The sequence below is a fragment of the Dicentrarchus labrax genome, unplaced genomic scaffold (genome assembly GCF_905237075.1).
Source record: "Dicentrarchus labrax unplaced genomic scaffold, dlabrax2021, whole genome shotgun sequence".
Taxonomy (NCBI): domain Eukaryota; kingdom Metazoa; phylum Chordata; class Actinopteri; family Moronidae; genus Dicentrarchus; species Dicentrarchus labrax.
Genome location: NW_026136708.1, coordinates 691,563 through 708,956, shown reverse-complemented (window position 1 = coordinate 708,956; position 17,394 = coordinate 691,563). Strand labels below are relative to the sequence as shown.

General features: G+C 41.2%; 1 protein-coding gene across 5 annotated transcripts in view; it reads right to left on the bottom strand.

Annotated features, from left to right (window-relative positions):
* The window catches only part of ankrd6b (ankyrin repeat domain 6b), a 58,411-nt gene that overhangs the window by 30,113 nt on the left and 10,904 nt on the right, over positions 1-17,394 (bottom strand). For 4 of the 5 annotated variants that reach the window (XM_051409886.1, XM_051409884.1, XM_051409889.1 and 1 more), the window contains exon 2: positions 1,715-2,059. In XM_051409886.1, the coding sequence (XP_051265846.1) occupies positions 1,715-1,840 (126 nt within the window). In that variant the 5' untranslated portion in view covers positions 1,841-2,059. Of the gene's footprint in view, positions 1-1,714; positions 2,060-10,746; positions 10,767-17,394 lie in introns of those variants that run through there. The other variant, XM_051409885.1, reaches the window with a different exon arrangement.

The following is a 17,394-nucleotide window of genomic DNA, read 5'->3' as shown; positions in this document are numbered from 1 at the left end:
CTGCTAACTTTTGCTGGAGGTTACTCAGCAAAGAAAATATATGATGGCTCAATTCACACTCAGCTAAATCAACGTTACATTCACTCTCAGCTGATGAAACTGTTTTGTATTTAGGAATGAGAATGAACTCACCATACAGTAAAAGGGTCTTAAAGACTAAATTATATATACAACATTTGCATTAAAATGTTTATAAACACTAGACCAATGTTATATATTTTGTTGAGTTGGATGCTTACAATATCTCAGATATTTCCAACAATGTTCAAACTCAAAGAAATCTGTCATTTTATTCACGCAACAGTACATGTTCCCATGATCCCACGCTACACCACAATGTCATCGAACTATGTTTTTGTTATTGTCTTGATGTGAGAGACTCACTAGAGGCCAAAAATACATACTGTACAGAAGTAAGTATGGTAATTTTGACTGTAAATCCAAAAGTGTGTCCACCAGAGAGTGCTGACATGTTGATTTCAAGATCAAAATTGTTTATGTAATGTGTTGTGTAAAAACAAACGTTGGAAGATATGTCATTATCTGACTGTTTGAACTCCCAAATATTGATATCAGTATCAGCCTTGACAATGTGTAGTTCAGGCTACAGTTGAGGGCTCTTGCAAAAACCTTGGAGAGATTTGAGATTTTTTTGTGTCAAATGTTAAAGAGCCCCTCCTGACACATATTAAGACATTTATACAAATAGCCTTCTTTGAACAACAATGTGCAAGAAAAAAGTATAATTTTTACATTCAAATCTTTACAAAGTAATCTCCTCCTTCTACCTCATTATAAATTCTTTAGAATCTCTGAATATGCTAATGTTCATTTCTAAAGTTTTGCTGCTGGACACAAGATGTCTCCTCCTTCACTGTAAAGTCCATTCTCAGTGGATGAGCACTGGTGGCTTCAAGTTTTTACATCACACTGTACAGGTTGCATACTGGACCAGGACTGGCTTCAAAACTTTTTGTGATGTCACATGCTGGTAGGGCCCCCCGCCCCTAAAAGTTCAATAAGCACACAGAATGCATGAGGATGTTTGACTGACTGACAGACTGAAAGTAAGGTATTTAAAAAAGTATTGCTTTGGTATTTAATATCAGGAATCAAATTGCTTCTAATATTAAAAAATTCAAACAATCCAGCCCAGTAGCCCATCATTGTAAAAGATTTTTTTCATGCCATGTAACTGTTCTGATTTGCTTTCTTATGTAAAATGAAACTGCAAGGTAGGCTAAATTTAGGAAATCCAACACTAAAAAGAGTGACCTGTAATTGACAGAAATAAAAAACAAATTTCCATGAGGGAATTCCTACGAATGCTTGCAAGGATGCAACAGAAACATCTTTGTATCTCCTTACCTCTCAGATCACACGCAGTCTAATGAAGGGATGTCTTAGCAAAACACAGACTAAAGCCACATTCCCACCTAAAATACACACAACTTTTAGTCTCAGGAACTACTTCTCAAGGAACAAAGCTTGTTCCTTCCTTCAGCCTGTTGTTGTCTGCATTTCCAACAAAGCCTAACGACCTGCAAGGATTAGGCAATTTACTCTGACAACATATGAAAAACAACCAACAGATGGAGACACTATAATACAGGCCCAAACAACAGAGCTGTCACAATTAGTCCGTCAAGCAGAACAAATGCAGAAAAGTATCCACCAGCATCTTATGATTATCACACTTAGACCACTCACTCACCTTGGTGACGGCTACTTTTGCGCCCTTGTTGATGAGCTGGACCACATTGTCAGCTTGTCCCTTATGTGAAGCTATGAGGAGGCGCTCGGACAGTGCGAGGACCTCAGCCGCATCCTGCTGGCTCATGAAGCGGGGCGAGTGATGCTGCTGTCACGGTCAGACACGGTGCTCCAGATTGGTGGGGAAGGCAGCTCTGGCGGTGGTCTCCGTTGCCCTCTAACTCATGGTGAGCACGGCTGCAGACAGAGGTGTCGAGCAGGAGCTGGAAGGGCTGCCAGTGCTGCTGTTTCTTCTCTTGCTACAAACTCCAAAAACTTCCAGGATTCCTCCCCTTCATCCTCTCAGCTGCCGGGAAAAGAACAGGAAACACATGTATTGAAAACAAGCCAGCGTGTGCTCCGCTCATAGTAGGCAGGCAAACAGGAAAACAGGGAGGAATGGGTAGAGTGGACTGACATCCCTACTGTCCAGGTTGTAAAACCCATGTACAGTCCTCGTGGGATCATGTGAGCTGTGCTGAAATAATCCGCAATGAGAGCCAAAAAGAGGGGGCAGATTTGGTTTAGAGTGCCTGCTGTACTGTGAAGCTAACCCTTCACACACACAGACATAAAATACATAAAAATATTGCAACACAGTCAAAACCACCTCAAACAGCACAGACACACTGAGTGGTTTGATGAGTTCTTCTGTTACACACTTCTGTGGTTTTGGTCTAACCACAGGGAGGGTAGAGTGACTAAAAGGAAAAGGGCTGCCTGTCTCATCTGATTTCTCATCATCATTAAAATACACCAACTCAAGCTACATCAAGCTGTCATTCAAAATCTCAGACTCTACTAGGGGTTACGAATATTGACAAATATCGTATTGTGATATTTTGCGATACTGTACTACTCTCAAAGACACCATTGACTTTTGATCAAATATATGGCCTTGCTTACAGCATCACAATATATATGACAACATATTAAACTGTATTGTGATATCGGATCACCAGATTCTTGCCAATACAGTCCTATACTCAAAGGCTCACTGGAATGCATTTCTGTCTAACTCTTATGTATTACCATTCACAACTATGATTTATTGTGATTTTTGTTTTAGAACATTAGACCACATAAGTTATACTGTATACTATTTTAAATCTATACTGTGATTAAATATCATATATTTCTATTACCACTAAATACCGTGACTACAGTGGTTTAAAGAGGGCAACATGGACACAGAACTTCTGTCTTCTTTAGTACTTTTAATTTTTATTAGCCACAAGGGAGCACATTTCTACTGATGCAACAGAGGAAGAGTACAGCAGCACCAGGCCCATGTCTATCAACTCTGGTCATGAATATGCTTTTTGTTGTAACGTGCAGCGAGAGACAAAGAGTATGCGTTTAACAAGAGGAAACACCTTGCTTCAAAATAGCACAGATTACATTCTTCTTCACAGGCGGTGTAATACAGTGGGTTGTGCAGTTGGGCTTATGCATAGGAATATGGAAGTTCTGGTTGGTGCCAAAGAAAAAGGCTGATGGCTTTGTAGCTGTGTGTGGATGATTAGCTATGAAGCTCACTGGTTATGGAACAACAGCAAAGGAAGGGACTTCTTTTCCCTGAGTTTGTCCTTCAGACAATTAAGGATTCCTGTAAAATGTGACTTGGGCTGTGTAAGTTGGGCTCTGTCCCTGGAAACACAATATGAGTGAATAAAAGTGAGAAACAGTGAGTGTAAACCAAATGTTGTTTATCAAAGAAATCCACAGAGTACCTTTAAAAAGAACTGCATTATTTGAGTGGCACATGCTGGGACCATCCATACCATCTCTGTTTAAGTCTCAATATATGAATGCATAAAAATACTGACAGATGACAGTTATAGCAGGCAGATAGGTCTGTCAACTTTGGAGTGTCACAAATACTTTCAGTCTGGGTAAGTGGACTTCTTTCGTGTCAAATTATTTTATTGCCGGTTATCAATCAATCGTAAAACAAGTCATAATCTGAGTGAAAACAGACGCTCTAAGCATGTCCTGACATGAAGGCTCTGTGATTAAAGAGCCTCTATTACATGTTATTTGTGCTTTCAGAACTGCCAATTATATGAGCATATACAACATGGTTTTGTCTTCTTATGAACTTTGTATTCTGGTAGAAAATTATATTTTATGATCCATGAGGTGTTTATTGGCTGTTAAACTGGAACTGTAGCCAGGATAATCCACGCTCACTAAGCCCCACACACGCAAAACACAAGACACTAGAGCACTACAGTACGCACAGAGGCAAGGGAAACACTTCTAAACTGTTGAGTTTGAGGTTAAGCTGTCGGCAGAGTGTCTCTATTCTTTAAGGAGCTGAACACACAACAAACCAAGCAGCTCTATCCACACATCAAAGGTCTGTTGATAAGATTTCAACACGTTTCATCAAGAACTTTCAGTTCAGTTCCTAAAGGAAGAGCACAATCTCCCTTGGACTTTTTCATGTTTCATTTTGTAAACACACTGTATCACAGTGGATGGAATTAGACATTTTGGTATGGGTGCCATCATTTATTTTAGGGTTTATTTTTTACTGAATATTACGGTGGCTGTCAAGGGCAAACCTGCTGCAATGAATCAAAACATTTCCATGTGTTTCAAAAACACATCCATAAAAAAATCCAAAACAAACAATGGAAATTTGCTGCAGAAAGCCAAAACAAAATTAACAGCAGATATAGAGAATGCAAAATCAAAAATACACAAACTCTGAAAACAAATGCCAGAAAAATGCTGCATACCCAATCAACACAACGGAAGGTCACAGCGGGACCACCAATGGAATAGAATAGGAAGCCTTTATTGTCTTGTTCTTGTACACAATACAACAAAATCAGGAGTGCTACTCCTGATCATTGTAATAAGAAAAACACAAGGAAACAACCAAAAACAAAACTAAAGCAACAAAAATCAAGATCATTAATATTATTTTTGTACCATGAAGTTACTGCAACTTTTATAATGTGAAACTGTGTGGGACATGTATACTCATATAGTCCATGTATAGAATGAACTGTTTTCTCAATAAGGTCTGAACATCAAGCTGTTCCACCTAATGCTCCCCCGAGAGACCAGAGAACTTCCATTGTTTAACATTTTGTCTCTGTATTAGCAGTGTGTTGCAGTGTGCTGTTCATGGATTTGTTTTGGCTTTCTGTATGTGTTTTTTCATTTGCAGCACATTTCCATTACATTTGTTTAGGATTTTAATGCGTGTTTTTGAATTGACTTGGGTCTGGTCAGCCACCGCAGAATTTAGATCACTTTGTAAACATTTGCTGCCACTTTGACATTAGTGTAAAAGAAATTTTAATAACATCTAGTCAAATTAAATGGTAAAAAAATTGCCATTTCACATCCACGCTTTTGTACAATTTTAAAAAGGGGGCAGCCTCTATTAATATGTAGTTGTAGTGGTTCAGAGGGGCTGCAAAGGTGCAGTATTTTCAACAAACATGAGGCCTTTTTATCACAGCCACAGCAGGCTGCTTCTCTCTCCCACATCAAGGCAGCTTTGGTCAAGGTTCTCACAGTCTTGTGTTTATCCAATTGTTGCCCTCAATTAACTGGATTAATGTTGGTGTATGCCTGGGTCGGATTATTAAAGAGATCCCTGCATGTGCCTCTGATTCCTGTCTGTAAACCTCAGTGGGGCTGCATGACTATCTCTAAAACCTCTCAAACGTTTCTGCTGTGCCGCCCTTTTGGAAGCTGAAAAAAAAAACAATGTCCCTCCTGCCAAAATTGCTTGCCTTTATTTAACAATGCTGGAGAAACTGCGAACAAAAGGAGCTGAGTTGAACTTGAAATAATTATCATGAACATGTACTGCATGTTTATTTTTACCCATGTTTTTCATTAGTTTCTGTTTTTCACTGTTCTGAGGAGCAGCATCTGTTTCTTTTTTCTCTGTCAAACCTCTGTCCACTGTGTACTTTACATGTCTTGTCTGACTGACTGACTGACTTAATAAAAATGGCTAACCTGAATCTTGATCTCTTGCTTTTTATTGTTTCCAAATTAATCAGGTTCACAGACCATTTTCACAGACAGACATTTTGACTTTAAATAGCAGCACAGCTAGCCTAGGGACTGCAAGCTCATGTTTTATTTGCTCTGGCAGACGCCCCCTCCCATTCGGACAGATTTCAACCAGTACTGGATCTGGTTGGGTCAATCTCAACCATTTATCAAATATGGGGCAGGTTTGAGAATGTACAGAGAAGGGTGACCTTTTTGGTTTTAGAGGCATTTTCGTCAACAATGAAGACGGCTGCCGCTGTTCTGGAACAGTTTCTGTTGAATCATGTCATTATTAAACAAACTAAACTTTGCCGTAATTCCAACAGGATTTGATAAGTTGAATTTCCCATTATCTTTGCAACATCCCATATTTCGTTGCTCTGATTGGATGTAGGTCTATCCAATTGTGTCCAGAGGCATTGTGGTCTGCGCCTGTTGATAACACCCCCTGGAAATTTTAAGTCAGAGTCAGATTATTTTGCATTCGCAAATTGGTCTGGCAATGCCAGCCTACAGCATAGTGGCAACAAATAACTTTAACAATGTCTCAGCAATTACTGTGATGCCAGTGAACACTTCATAATGTTAGCTAAACCAGTTTGACAAGTTAGTCAAAAAGTGCATACCCTGGTCATGCATGCATTCTCTGCAATGGCTCTGCATCTCCTCAGAAAATCTCATTCCCAATCCGTACAAATGAATAATGCTAATTACCAAGGGCAGTCGACTTGCGAGCTATGAGAATGAACAGGGTGGGTCAAATGGTATAGATGTTTTTAGACAGCAGAACCTAAACAGTTGCAAAGATATTCGTCTATTATGGATAACAGAAAGAGTTTGTATGCACACTGCTGTGCAGGACAGTTTTAAAGGGGCTGGCTGTGACATCAGGGTTTTGGTTCTCTATCACCAAAGTATAACGGAATGATGCTAACACTATAAAAGCAGTGTGGGCCGTAAAAAGGATTAGCACTTTGTAATCATTTTTGTCCACAGGGGCATCACAAAGCCATATGTACAAACCGGTAACCTGAGATGAACACAGGATGTGAGAGACAGTGAAAACAGCATTTTCAACTCAACACTAATTGTACAGCTCCACTGTGCAGAGGAAGAGGCATGTCCCATCTGATCCCTAGAGTCTAATCTGTGATGACAGTCCCTCTAATGACTGTGTGTTTCATTACTGGAAACAGAGCAGAGAATGAGATAACATGGTACAGATGACATCAACAAGAGCACTTCACAGTGCCACAGGCATACATGGCTAAATCCAGAGAGAGAAATGGATTATTTCCAAGTCTTTAGCCCTTCATCTCAACTCAAGCATAAAACATGGCTGTGCAATATAGTTCCTCAGCCAAATCATTTCCACTGGACAGATTCAACACATCACAACTTTAACACCAAATCTCTGATGAATTAACAAGCACCTCCCTTTGGACACAAAAAAACATAGCCATAATGAAATAAAGAGCACTTCCTTTAAAGTTAGAAGACATGCTAATATTTTTAGGAAATGTAATATTAGGCATAGTTGGCGTCAGGCAAAATTAGCAGTGTTGCTAAGTAAACAGAAAAATTCAGATAGACAGATATACAGACAGTCTGTAATACTCTGCAGGTAATTGGATAAACCATCTCTCTGTCACCATCTATACTGATGAACTTCCAGTCAGATCAACAAACAACATAATGCAGTCAAACTCTTTCTGAAGCCAGTCGGGAGAAGACAGAAAACATCTTTTCCATGGAGAAAGTGCCGTTGTTTGCTCTTCTTTCAGAGAAAGAAATACTCTCCAGTTCTGACAAAACTGATATTAGCAGCATCGACACTAACCTCTTTAGCATTGGTTTTGGAGCAAACAGTCCCTTCTCACATACGTCATCACACACACCAAGTGTTAAACCACAACCGTAGCTCATTCCTCTGAGGAAATACTGACTGGTCCGCTCAACTGTGGTTGGACACAAACCAATAAGTTGGATTCTCCCGTGATCCTGTGAGTCCACCTGCCTAGCGAGGTTAGCGTTAAATGAATGAGGTGACTTTTTAATAAACAAATATAACTACATTGAAACCCTGGAATCAGAGATAAGTACAGTACAGTACTTAAAATGTATGAGAATTTCATTTCTTCTGTAGAAACCTGCCTTGTCACACACTGTTCATAATGTTAATAGATTCAATTGTTATGACTATCCAGCTATGAACAGGGAGAAGCTGACGTCCCCGTACAGGTGGCATTGGTTGGCCTTTCTGACCAGTCGCAGATGGTATCATGAGGGAGGTGTTTTTACAGAGAGTTTTACTGAATACAAGATGGCCAGAAGGACTCTTACAGTGAAAATGGTGTGATGCACATAATGATTCAACAGGTATGTGCCCTGACTATACCGACAACGGAATAGATAAAAACACAGCACAGAATTGCTGTTCTGTGTTGGAAGCAGTCCTGTTAGAAAATAAGTGCTGTGTGATATTAGGATCTAATAATGGTTTACACTGATAACACTGATTACACTGTTTTTTTTAAAGTTTGCTAGGGTTGTGTGAGGGTAATACCTTGTATTACTACTCACAAATACATAATCAAAAACATAGCACTGATCCCAAATGTGTGCAGTCCTTAAACACACAATTACCAAAAATGGTAAATGGTAAATGGACCTGTACTTTTATAGCATCATTCTAGTCTTCCGACTACTCAAAGCGCTTTTACACTACGTGCCACATTCACCCTTTCACACACATTCACTCAGCGATGGCAAAGCCCATTGAACAGAAACTAACATTCATACACATTCACACACCAATGCACAACATCGTGAGCAATTCGGGGTTCAGTATCTTGCTCAAGGATACTTTGACGTGTGGCGGGAGGAGTCGGGAATCCAACTAAAAACCTTTCGATTAGTGGACAACCTGCTCTTCCTCTGAGCCACAGCTGCCCCAGAAATAAAAAATAAAAGTGTTCCTGAAATCTGCAGGATAAAACTCAAGAGTGACCTTGGGTTTGCGGTCGACTAATGTCCTTGAAACATTCCCAAAATTACGAAAATAGACCACACAAAGTGGAATGCCACAGAATGCATAAAACCCCACCCTCAGAGGTCAATTCACTTGAGCTGAAAAGGGTGTTAATTCACTATGGTAACATTTGAATGACTCCCCCCTGCCAGCAGAAAACTGAATAAGATTAAGAAAAGGGGGGAATTCTCTCCCCGACTGCATTCCAGTTGATTCTCCAGAAGATCCTGTTCAGTCAGAGACCCACGCACACAAAGCAGGCCTGGCAGTCGCAGCGAGGCTCTTCACACGCAGCTAGGCAACAGGGCTTTTGTGCAAACTTTTGGAACTCAGGACTTAGTTCAAAAACAAGAAATGCCAAGCCCTTGCTTTTCACATGGCTCAGAGAGGCAGCCCTGGAGAATACTTATTAACCTGCTGGCTCCTGAAAGACAGCCACCTTCTCATGTCAGTTTCCTAAAAGGAGGCACCAATAGGGGAGATGGAAATTTTTATTATGATTGATGTTATATATGTGCTATATTTTTACTGTATGCAGTGTTTGAGGGAGAATTGCCTGGGAATTTCATCCATTACTAGTACTTTCATACTACTGAAATTGAGCGCTACAACATTATATTCAAATGATTGAATGGATTTATATTGGAGATATTAGACACATAACGAATCTTGGAATTACATTGAAGATAAATATAAAAAAACATACCACTGACACATATTTTATTAGTATTTTAAGTTCTGTGAAGTAGACCACCTAATAAAATACTAGGAACATCAGATACTAGAAAACCAGTCAGCTCACATCTAGTGTCAACAGCGACAATACTGGGATACTTCAAATTAGATATATAGATAAGATAATCATAAAATTCAATAGAGGTATTTATATTTTCCACTCAGGATAACAATGACAAACTGCTATGTCTTCCAGCTGAAGCTGAAGATGTCATCATCATATCATTTAAACTGATCTTACTGACACTTTCAGTCTGCGCTTTGGCTGACAGCAATAATTGACTGACAGGGCTAGGTGCTAGCTCAGCTCGGAATGATGTTATGTGCCTAAAGTAAGTAAGTCCAAGTGTTCAGCCTGTGCTACTAGTCAGTATTCCACAATCAATTCAAGCCCCTGGCCAGTGGGGGCAACACCTTTGTGTGATTTGCATTGTACAGACGGAGGCCGCACTTGACCACACAACAACAACAACATGGCAACCGAAGCAGGTAGCAGCAGTGTTAAACCAGCGCCTTCAACTTTAAAAGCAGACGTTTGGAGTCATTTTGGATTCCAGTGTAAACCACAGGATATAGACAAAAGTGAGGTAGTGTGTAAGCTGTGCCAGGCAGTACTAAAATACTGCAATAACACAACAAATTTCCGCAACCACTAAAGCCGACACCATGCAGATGCTCTGCAGCAACCCGCGGCTAAACCTGTGGATTCAAAACAGACCCAACTCGACAGATCCTTCCTTTGCAAACTGCCGCCAAACTCTGCCCGCGCACAGAAGATAACGGATAGGGCTGGGCGATATGGCTGAAAAATGTATCACGATATAAGTGTTTCATATCAGTCGATATCTATAATTGATTCGTTTTTTTAACTTATTCTAAATAAGGACTGGGAGAAAAAAAGGCTGAATTTAAATACTTTTATTTTAAACGTAACCTTTAACCTTTATAAAGAGGTCAACACAACTATGAAAAACAGTCAAATAAATAAATATACTGGTCAATGTGCAAATATAGACATTAAATAAATGCTTAATCCAACAAAATGTGCAAAGTATTTTGTCAATAAAAAATTAGTGTACACCTGAGGTAGAGCTAGCATCTTTGACATGTAACAAACAGTAATATGTCAGTATCAAACCAGCATAAAATTATAAAAATAATACAACAACATGGTTTCACTGCAAGGAAAACTGTTTCACCTGAGCATGTCCTTCGCCAAATGATGCGCCACTGCATCCGTTATTTCTTTATATCGCTTTGATGTTTTGTCGTATGGCACTGCTGCCCTGTACCTCTTGATGGTGGTCTGTTGCCGCTTGTGTGTTGTTCCACTTGTACCGGCAGATGTCGATGGCAGTGGCTCTTTGAGGCTGCTGTACTCCAGCGGATGAGAGCGGCTGAGGTGGTAAAATAAATTTGTCGTGTTGCCAGACTTTGCAGGGACAACGACCTTGCAAAGTTTGCAGACAACATCGGTGTGACTCTTGTCTGACTTAAAATAACCAAAATATTGCCAAACTGGTGACGTGACCTTTCCTTTTTTATCTACAATTTCCTCTCGCGCTGTCGCATTCATATTCTCCTTTCACTCCACGCCGTTCTTTTTTTTGTTGTTGTTGTTGTTGATGCCACCAACCTGGCCTAGCTGGGCCGTGATAAGTTGAGAGGCTAAAGCCCTTCCTCTGCCTACATCCCCCAGAATGACTTGCGGTTCTGGCTCTGGGTTTTCTTCCTATTTTTCTCTAACAGAGTTCAAGTGAAATTATCGAACATTCTATCGAATGTATTTTCTATTGATATTGATCACGTGTCTATCGCGATAGATATCGTTATCATTTTATCGCCCAGCCCTAATAACGGAGTCTGTGGCCGTCTTCATATGTAAGGACCTACAACCGCACAGTGTTGTCGAAAATGGGGGTTTTAAGAAGATGGTATACACACTCGAACCACGATACGCCATACCAACACGCAAACACAGGACGGAAGTCGCCGTCCCGAAGCTGTAATTTACTTATTACTGAATCAATATCGAAGCATTTAAAATCAATATCGAATCGAAATTGAATCGAATTGTGACCTAAAGAATCAAAATCGAATCGTGAGGTTCTTAACAATACCCAGCCTTAAAAGACATCAGTTTGTGATTCCTGTTTACCAGATAACAACTAACATTTTGATTTGGTAGTTTGACTAACTAACTGACTACAAATCTAAAAATGAGAAGTGTGCAAACAACATTTATCTTGCTTTCATGGGGGACAAATGGGTGGTAGTTTGTAGTGATGGGACATATTTTATAACCAGGTCATTGTTGCAATTGTGTATCCATACATCAGTTGGGAAGCAAATAGCTGTATCTTTCTCCAAATTATATAATCCTATGAATAAAAGGAACAATTTTTTTTCTTCATCATTTTAGAAGTGTCATGGAGGGAAAGGCACATACATTTTCATTTCTTTCATTTTGAAATGTGCACTATATTTGAATGGAAACTTGACTTGTATATAGTAATTCCATTTTTCTTTTGTGTAGCTGAAGCTCCAGTTGAGAACCCTAATAAAAGCCTGAAGGGAACACAGGTGTTAAATAGAGTTTCTATATGAGTAGGATAGGCTGACCTGTCCTCTCCCAGAACCTTCATGTCTTTTTATCACCCTTCCCTGGAGGGAGAAGTCTGGGTCAGTCTGAGGTCAACAGCCTGGTTGCTCTAGTCTGACCTCATTGGAATGCATCCAGCCCCTTAGTGTTGGGTATTTATGTGCTTCTTTTCAAATCACAAAATGTATTGATCACAATTTCTACTACATTAAACTTTAAAATGTAGCCAACAAATAGAAACAATTACATTTTAGACGCACTATAATAAGTGCCAGTCCTACTGTCAATGTAGAACCAAAGAGTCAGTTCTCATGGAAGGAAGGCTGAACCAAAAGCTATACCACAAGGAGTTGTGCCAGCACCAAAAGACACTAACTAACTAAATAACTCATCCTAAACTTACAGTATTCATGAAGCTGATAACTTTTGAAGAATTGTGACCTCAACCTGGATCATGATGATCACATCTAGTGCTGCAACCAACATTTATTTTCATAACAGACATAACATAAGGAAAATGACCCTGAGCCAAAGGTCGTATCAATAGCTTGTTTTGTCTGATCAACAGTCCAAAACCTAAAGAGATTCCATTTACAATGATATAACACAGAGAAAATTAGTCTTATTTAGTTAATAATCTATTATCAAAATAGTTGCCAGTAAATCAGTGGAATCAACAGATCAATAGGTTAATCAACGTATGGCTTCAGGAAGCGTATTGTATCGAGCTAATTGTATGATACAGTATTGTGTATTACAGTATACCTCACATCTGTACTACCCTGGCTAACCAAGCACAGGCCATGAAGCTGACTTGCTTTATTTGTTGTTGATAAAAATCTAGTGCACCAATTTTGTTTTTATTCGATATAATAGCATACAGAGATGTCTCGACTACAGATGTTTATGAAAGCAATCCACATAAGTGGCAGAAGAAAAACAATAGTAGTGGTAAGAGTTGTTACACAATGTGGGGTAAGACAGGATATTTATGGCTTGGTGTAGTCTGTTATTCTGCCCACGGATGGCTGAGATCATCAGAGTTCATCACTGCTGCAGAAATGCAAAGGTTGTATTCTGCCATGTGTTAGTATTGAGTCCACTGGAGGCACATTAGCCTAATTCAACCAAATATGTATAAGAGGAGGTGATAAACACAATGATACTGCTCTACCTCACTAACAACCAGACCACTTCTCTGTATTGGCACTCACCTAAGTTACAGACTAAAATAAGGCCAATTACATCACGCTCACATTAATGTGCATGTAAGCCTCTTCATTTGTTTAGACAATGGTTTGTTGCACGGGGTTAGTGAACGAGGAAAGGGTCAAAGCAGCTTCTCTGTCAGCTGACATGTTGGTACTTGCTGTTCAGAGGTATGATGGGCTTCATTCAGAGAAACAGCTGTGATGGGAGACACCCACTTGATAACCTCAGTGACAAACCTGCTCTGACTTTTCTCACTCAGTCACAATCACATCCAAGCGGGAAACATTTTTCAAACAGAGTATATATGTACTGGTAACCTATTTTAGAACTGTTTTAATGTTTAATGCTCACCAGTACAGACAGATGCAGTATAGTGGTGACTGATACTGATTTTACAACTGGGCTTTATTCCCATAGCTTTGGCCATTGTTTCTTATTGTTATGATAACACTGTACTTATCAATTCCGCTTATCCTAAACCACTTTATTTGTAGGTAAAAAAAAAAAAAAAGGTAAAAAAAATTAATACACCTAAATTGGCCGTAATATTCCCTCATTGCACAGGAAACTCTGTGTGCAAGTACAGAAGGTCAAAGTTGAACTAGGAAGTGGGTTTGCATCTGTAGGCCTTTTTCAATCTGTATTCTTGTGACTTGTGGACTGTGAAATCAGAGATGGCCCAATTTAAAGTCCACATTCAGCAAAATACGGTACAAATGTAACACAACGTGTTCTTGCTCCTCACATTTATATATTATTTTGACGCCTTTTGCTCTATAGGGCTATACAGCTCCGGGAGCAAACTGCAATTGCCAATTACATCAGTCGTGGAGGAATTTAAGACAGCCAAAGTCCGGTTGGCCATGATGTTGCGCAACAGTGATGATCAGGCTGTGCGACAGGCGAACATCGTGGTGAAGATGGGGCGGAAGTGGAAGGCCAGCAGAGCTCTGAGGGAAGTGGAGGAGCGCTTACAACATGCAGACATCATGGGCACGGTGACCCAGGGGAGGCTGGGCCTAGGAGTCATCACCCGAGCAAGCTGGAAGGAGACAAGGGCAAAGGACTGGAAAGGGATGGTGCAGAAGGAGATTCGGGCTGTTGAGGAAGAGAACAAGCCAGGGCAGTAGCCATGAAACAGCAAGGCAGCTGGACCCGGTGGGAGAGTGTCCGAGGAAGATCACTCAGTTGGAAGGACATTTGGAACATGGAGGGGCATCGGATAAAGTTCCTCCTCAGCTTCGTGTACGATGTACTGCCAACACCAACAAACCTCCAAAGATGGAGACTGACAGAAGATCCCTCCTGTGTGCAGTGCAAGAGACCAGCAAACCTGGAGCACATTCTGTCGTCCTGTAAGGCAGACCTGACCGAGGGGTTCAGGTGGCGCCATGATCAGGTGCTGGTGCAACTGGCCGATGGACTGGAGAAGGAGAGGAAGCGGGAAACAACTAAGGCCCAAGACAAAGGCCCCCGCTTCATTGGCTTCCTCAGGCCTGGGGAAAAGGCAGGCAAGGAGGACAGATATTCAGGGATCCTTGGTACGGCAGCGGACTGGGAGATGAGAGTTGCCCTTGGAAGGCAACCCAAGTTTCCAGGAGATTACCGTCACCAGCCTCCGACCAGATATTGTGCTCTGGTCCCAAGCAACAAGGCAGGTGGCCCTAATAGAGCTGACGGTACCCTGGGAGGAAAGGATTGAGGAGGCACATGAACGCAAGCTGGGGAAGTATCAGTCCCTCATCTCTGAGAGCCAGCAGAGGGGTTGGAGAGCCTGGAATCTACCGGTGGAGGTGGGTTGCAGGGGGTTCCCGGTACAGTCACTTTGGAGAGCATTGGGGATGCTTGGGGTCAAAGGGGCAACCCGTAAGAACCTGGTGAACAACATTTCAAAGCAGGCAGAGACAGCATCCAGATGGCTGTGGCTAAAGAGGAGCGAGCGGTGGCTAAACCAGGCTGGCAGAGAGGGTGGGGGTCAGAGCTGAGTGGTGAAGTCCTGAATGGCCGAGGGAGCAGTTCCAGGACGCTGGTTCTGCTGTCAAGCCCCACTGAGGTGTCGTGGGATAGTTGATGAAACACCAGGGAAGAGGGGTGCCCACTTGTCCCCAGTGAAGTCAACAGGTCTGAATCATGCAGCTCTGTCCTCAGTTGAAGACGTCTGAGGGGAGCGACTTCTATGCTAGCCACCCCACATAGGGAGCAGGACGTAAGTGCGGTGGCTGCAATAGACCCTATCGTTTAAAGACATTTAAAGACATGACGTGTACTTTATTCCAGCATGCATTTCACATTAACCAGCAGAAGTGGCAAAGTGCATGACTGTTGTCATTTTTGTTCTACAATTGTTTAGAGCTTAAACAATTAACTGATTTGTCGAATTATATTCATTGATTCCAGGCACTTAAATGTGGGGATTTGTGGGTTTAACTCACATTTCAGATTTACCTTCATATAGAGTTTCCAGAACAGTTGGCTTGTTTAAAACCTGTCCGATTGACTGATTTTATCTCGTCACATTGGGTTTGTTTTTGGAGATTCTCATAACCTTGGAGACACCTGGTCTTCCGAGATCATGAAATCGTGCAAATCAAATCAAATCAAATCAAGTTTATTTGTATAGCCCTTTACAATAGCCGAAAGGTACCCAAAGTGCTTTACAACAGAGCCATGAAACAGTACATAACACATATATAACATACAAATACAATTTAAAGTGCTGCAGCACTGCAGGGTATTAAAAGCCTTCCAGAAATGCACAGAAAGGAGCAGATAAAAAGAGTACACCTAAGAGACAGTACTGTCCTATTCAGAATTAAAAGCTAATCTAAAAAAGTGGGTCTTAAGCTTCGATTTAAAAAGGCCGAGATCAGTAGTGGTACGAATGTCAGGGGCAGTTTGTTCCACAGTCTAGGAGCAGCGACAGCAAAAGAACGATCGCCCCACTGTTTAAGTCTGGACCTAGGGACTTCTAACAGAAGCTGACCTGAAGAGCGCAAGGCTCTGCCACAATTGCGAAAAGTTAAAATCTCTGACAAGTAAGAGGGGGCCGAGCCGTTAATGGTGTTAAAAACAAACAACAAAAGTTTAAAATCAATTCTAAAACGGACTGGAAGCCAGTGGAGTGACGACAGCACAGGAGTAATATGTTCGCGTCTGGACGTGTTAGTTAAAAATCGGGCTGCAGCGTTCTGCACAAGTTGGAGACGAGAAATTGAGGACTGACTGAGGCCGACGTAAAGGGCATTACAGTAGTCCAGTCTTGAGCTGATAAAAGCATGGATTGCCTTCTCAAGATCCTGCCGACTGAGAAAGGACTTCACTTTGGCCAAAAGACGGAGCTGAAAAAGCTCGTACTGACAACCGAGCTAATCTGTTTGTCAAATTTGAGCCCAGTATCAAATGTTACCCCAAGATTTTTGACATGTGATTTAAAAAGAGGGGCCAGAGTGCCAGAATTTGTGGTGAGAGCATTCGACTTAGCTGGTGAACCAAACAAAATGCATTCAGTTTTGCTGTCATTTAGGTGCAAAAGTTCTGTGACAGCCACTGTTTTATATCTGTGATGCAGTCCAGCAGTTTAGTAAGTGCAGTGTTTTCGTTTGGTGTCATGGGCAAATATATCTGCAAATCATCGGCATAAAAGTGAAAAGACAGGTTGTGTTTTTTTATAATTGATCCCAGAGGTAGCATATACAATGAAAACAGAATAGGGCCGAGAATAGATCCCTGTGGCACCCCACAGGGCAGCAATGCATTTGAGGAGCAGTGGTCACCAATTGAGACAGAGAAACTCCTGTTTGCCAGGTATGACCTAAACCACTGGAGAGCGGTGCCACGGATGCCAACGTGCTGCTCTAAGCGAGATACAAGGACTGCATGGTCGACTGTATCAAAGGCTGCTGTGAGGTGCAAGAATCCATCTTGCCAGCCTTCAAGCTAAGCATTTGTGTCCAGCCACAGTGGTTCGGACCAGTCACTGTCCTTTGAGGAACTGCTGGCTGCTACAGCATGACCTACAGGCATGGTTTAACAA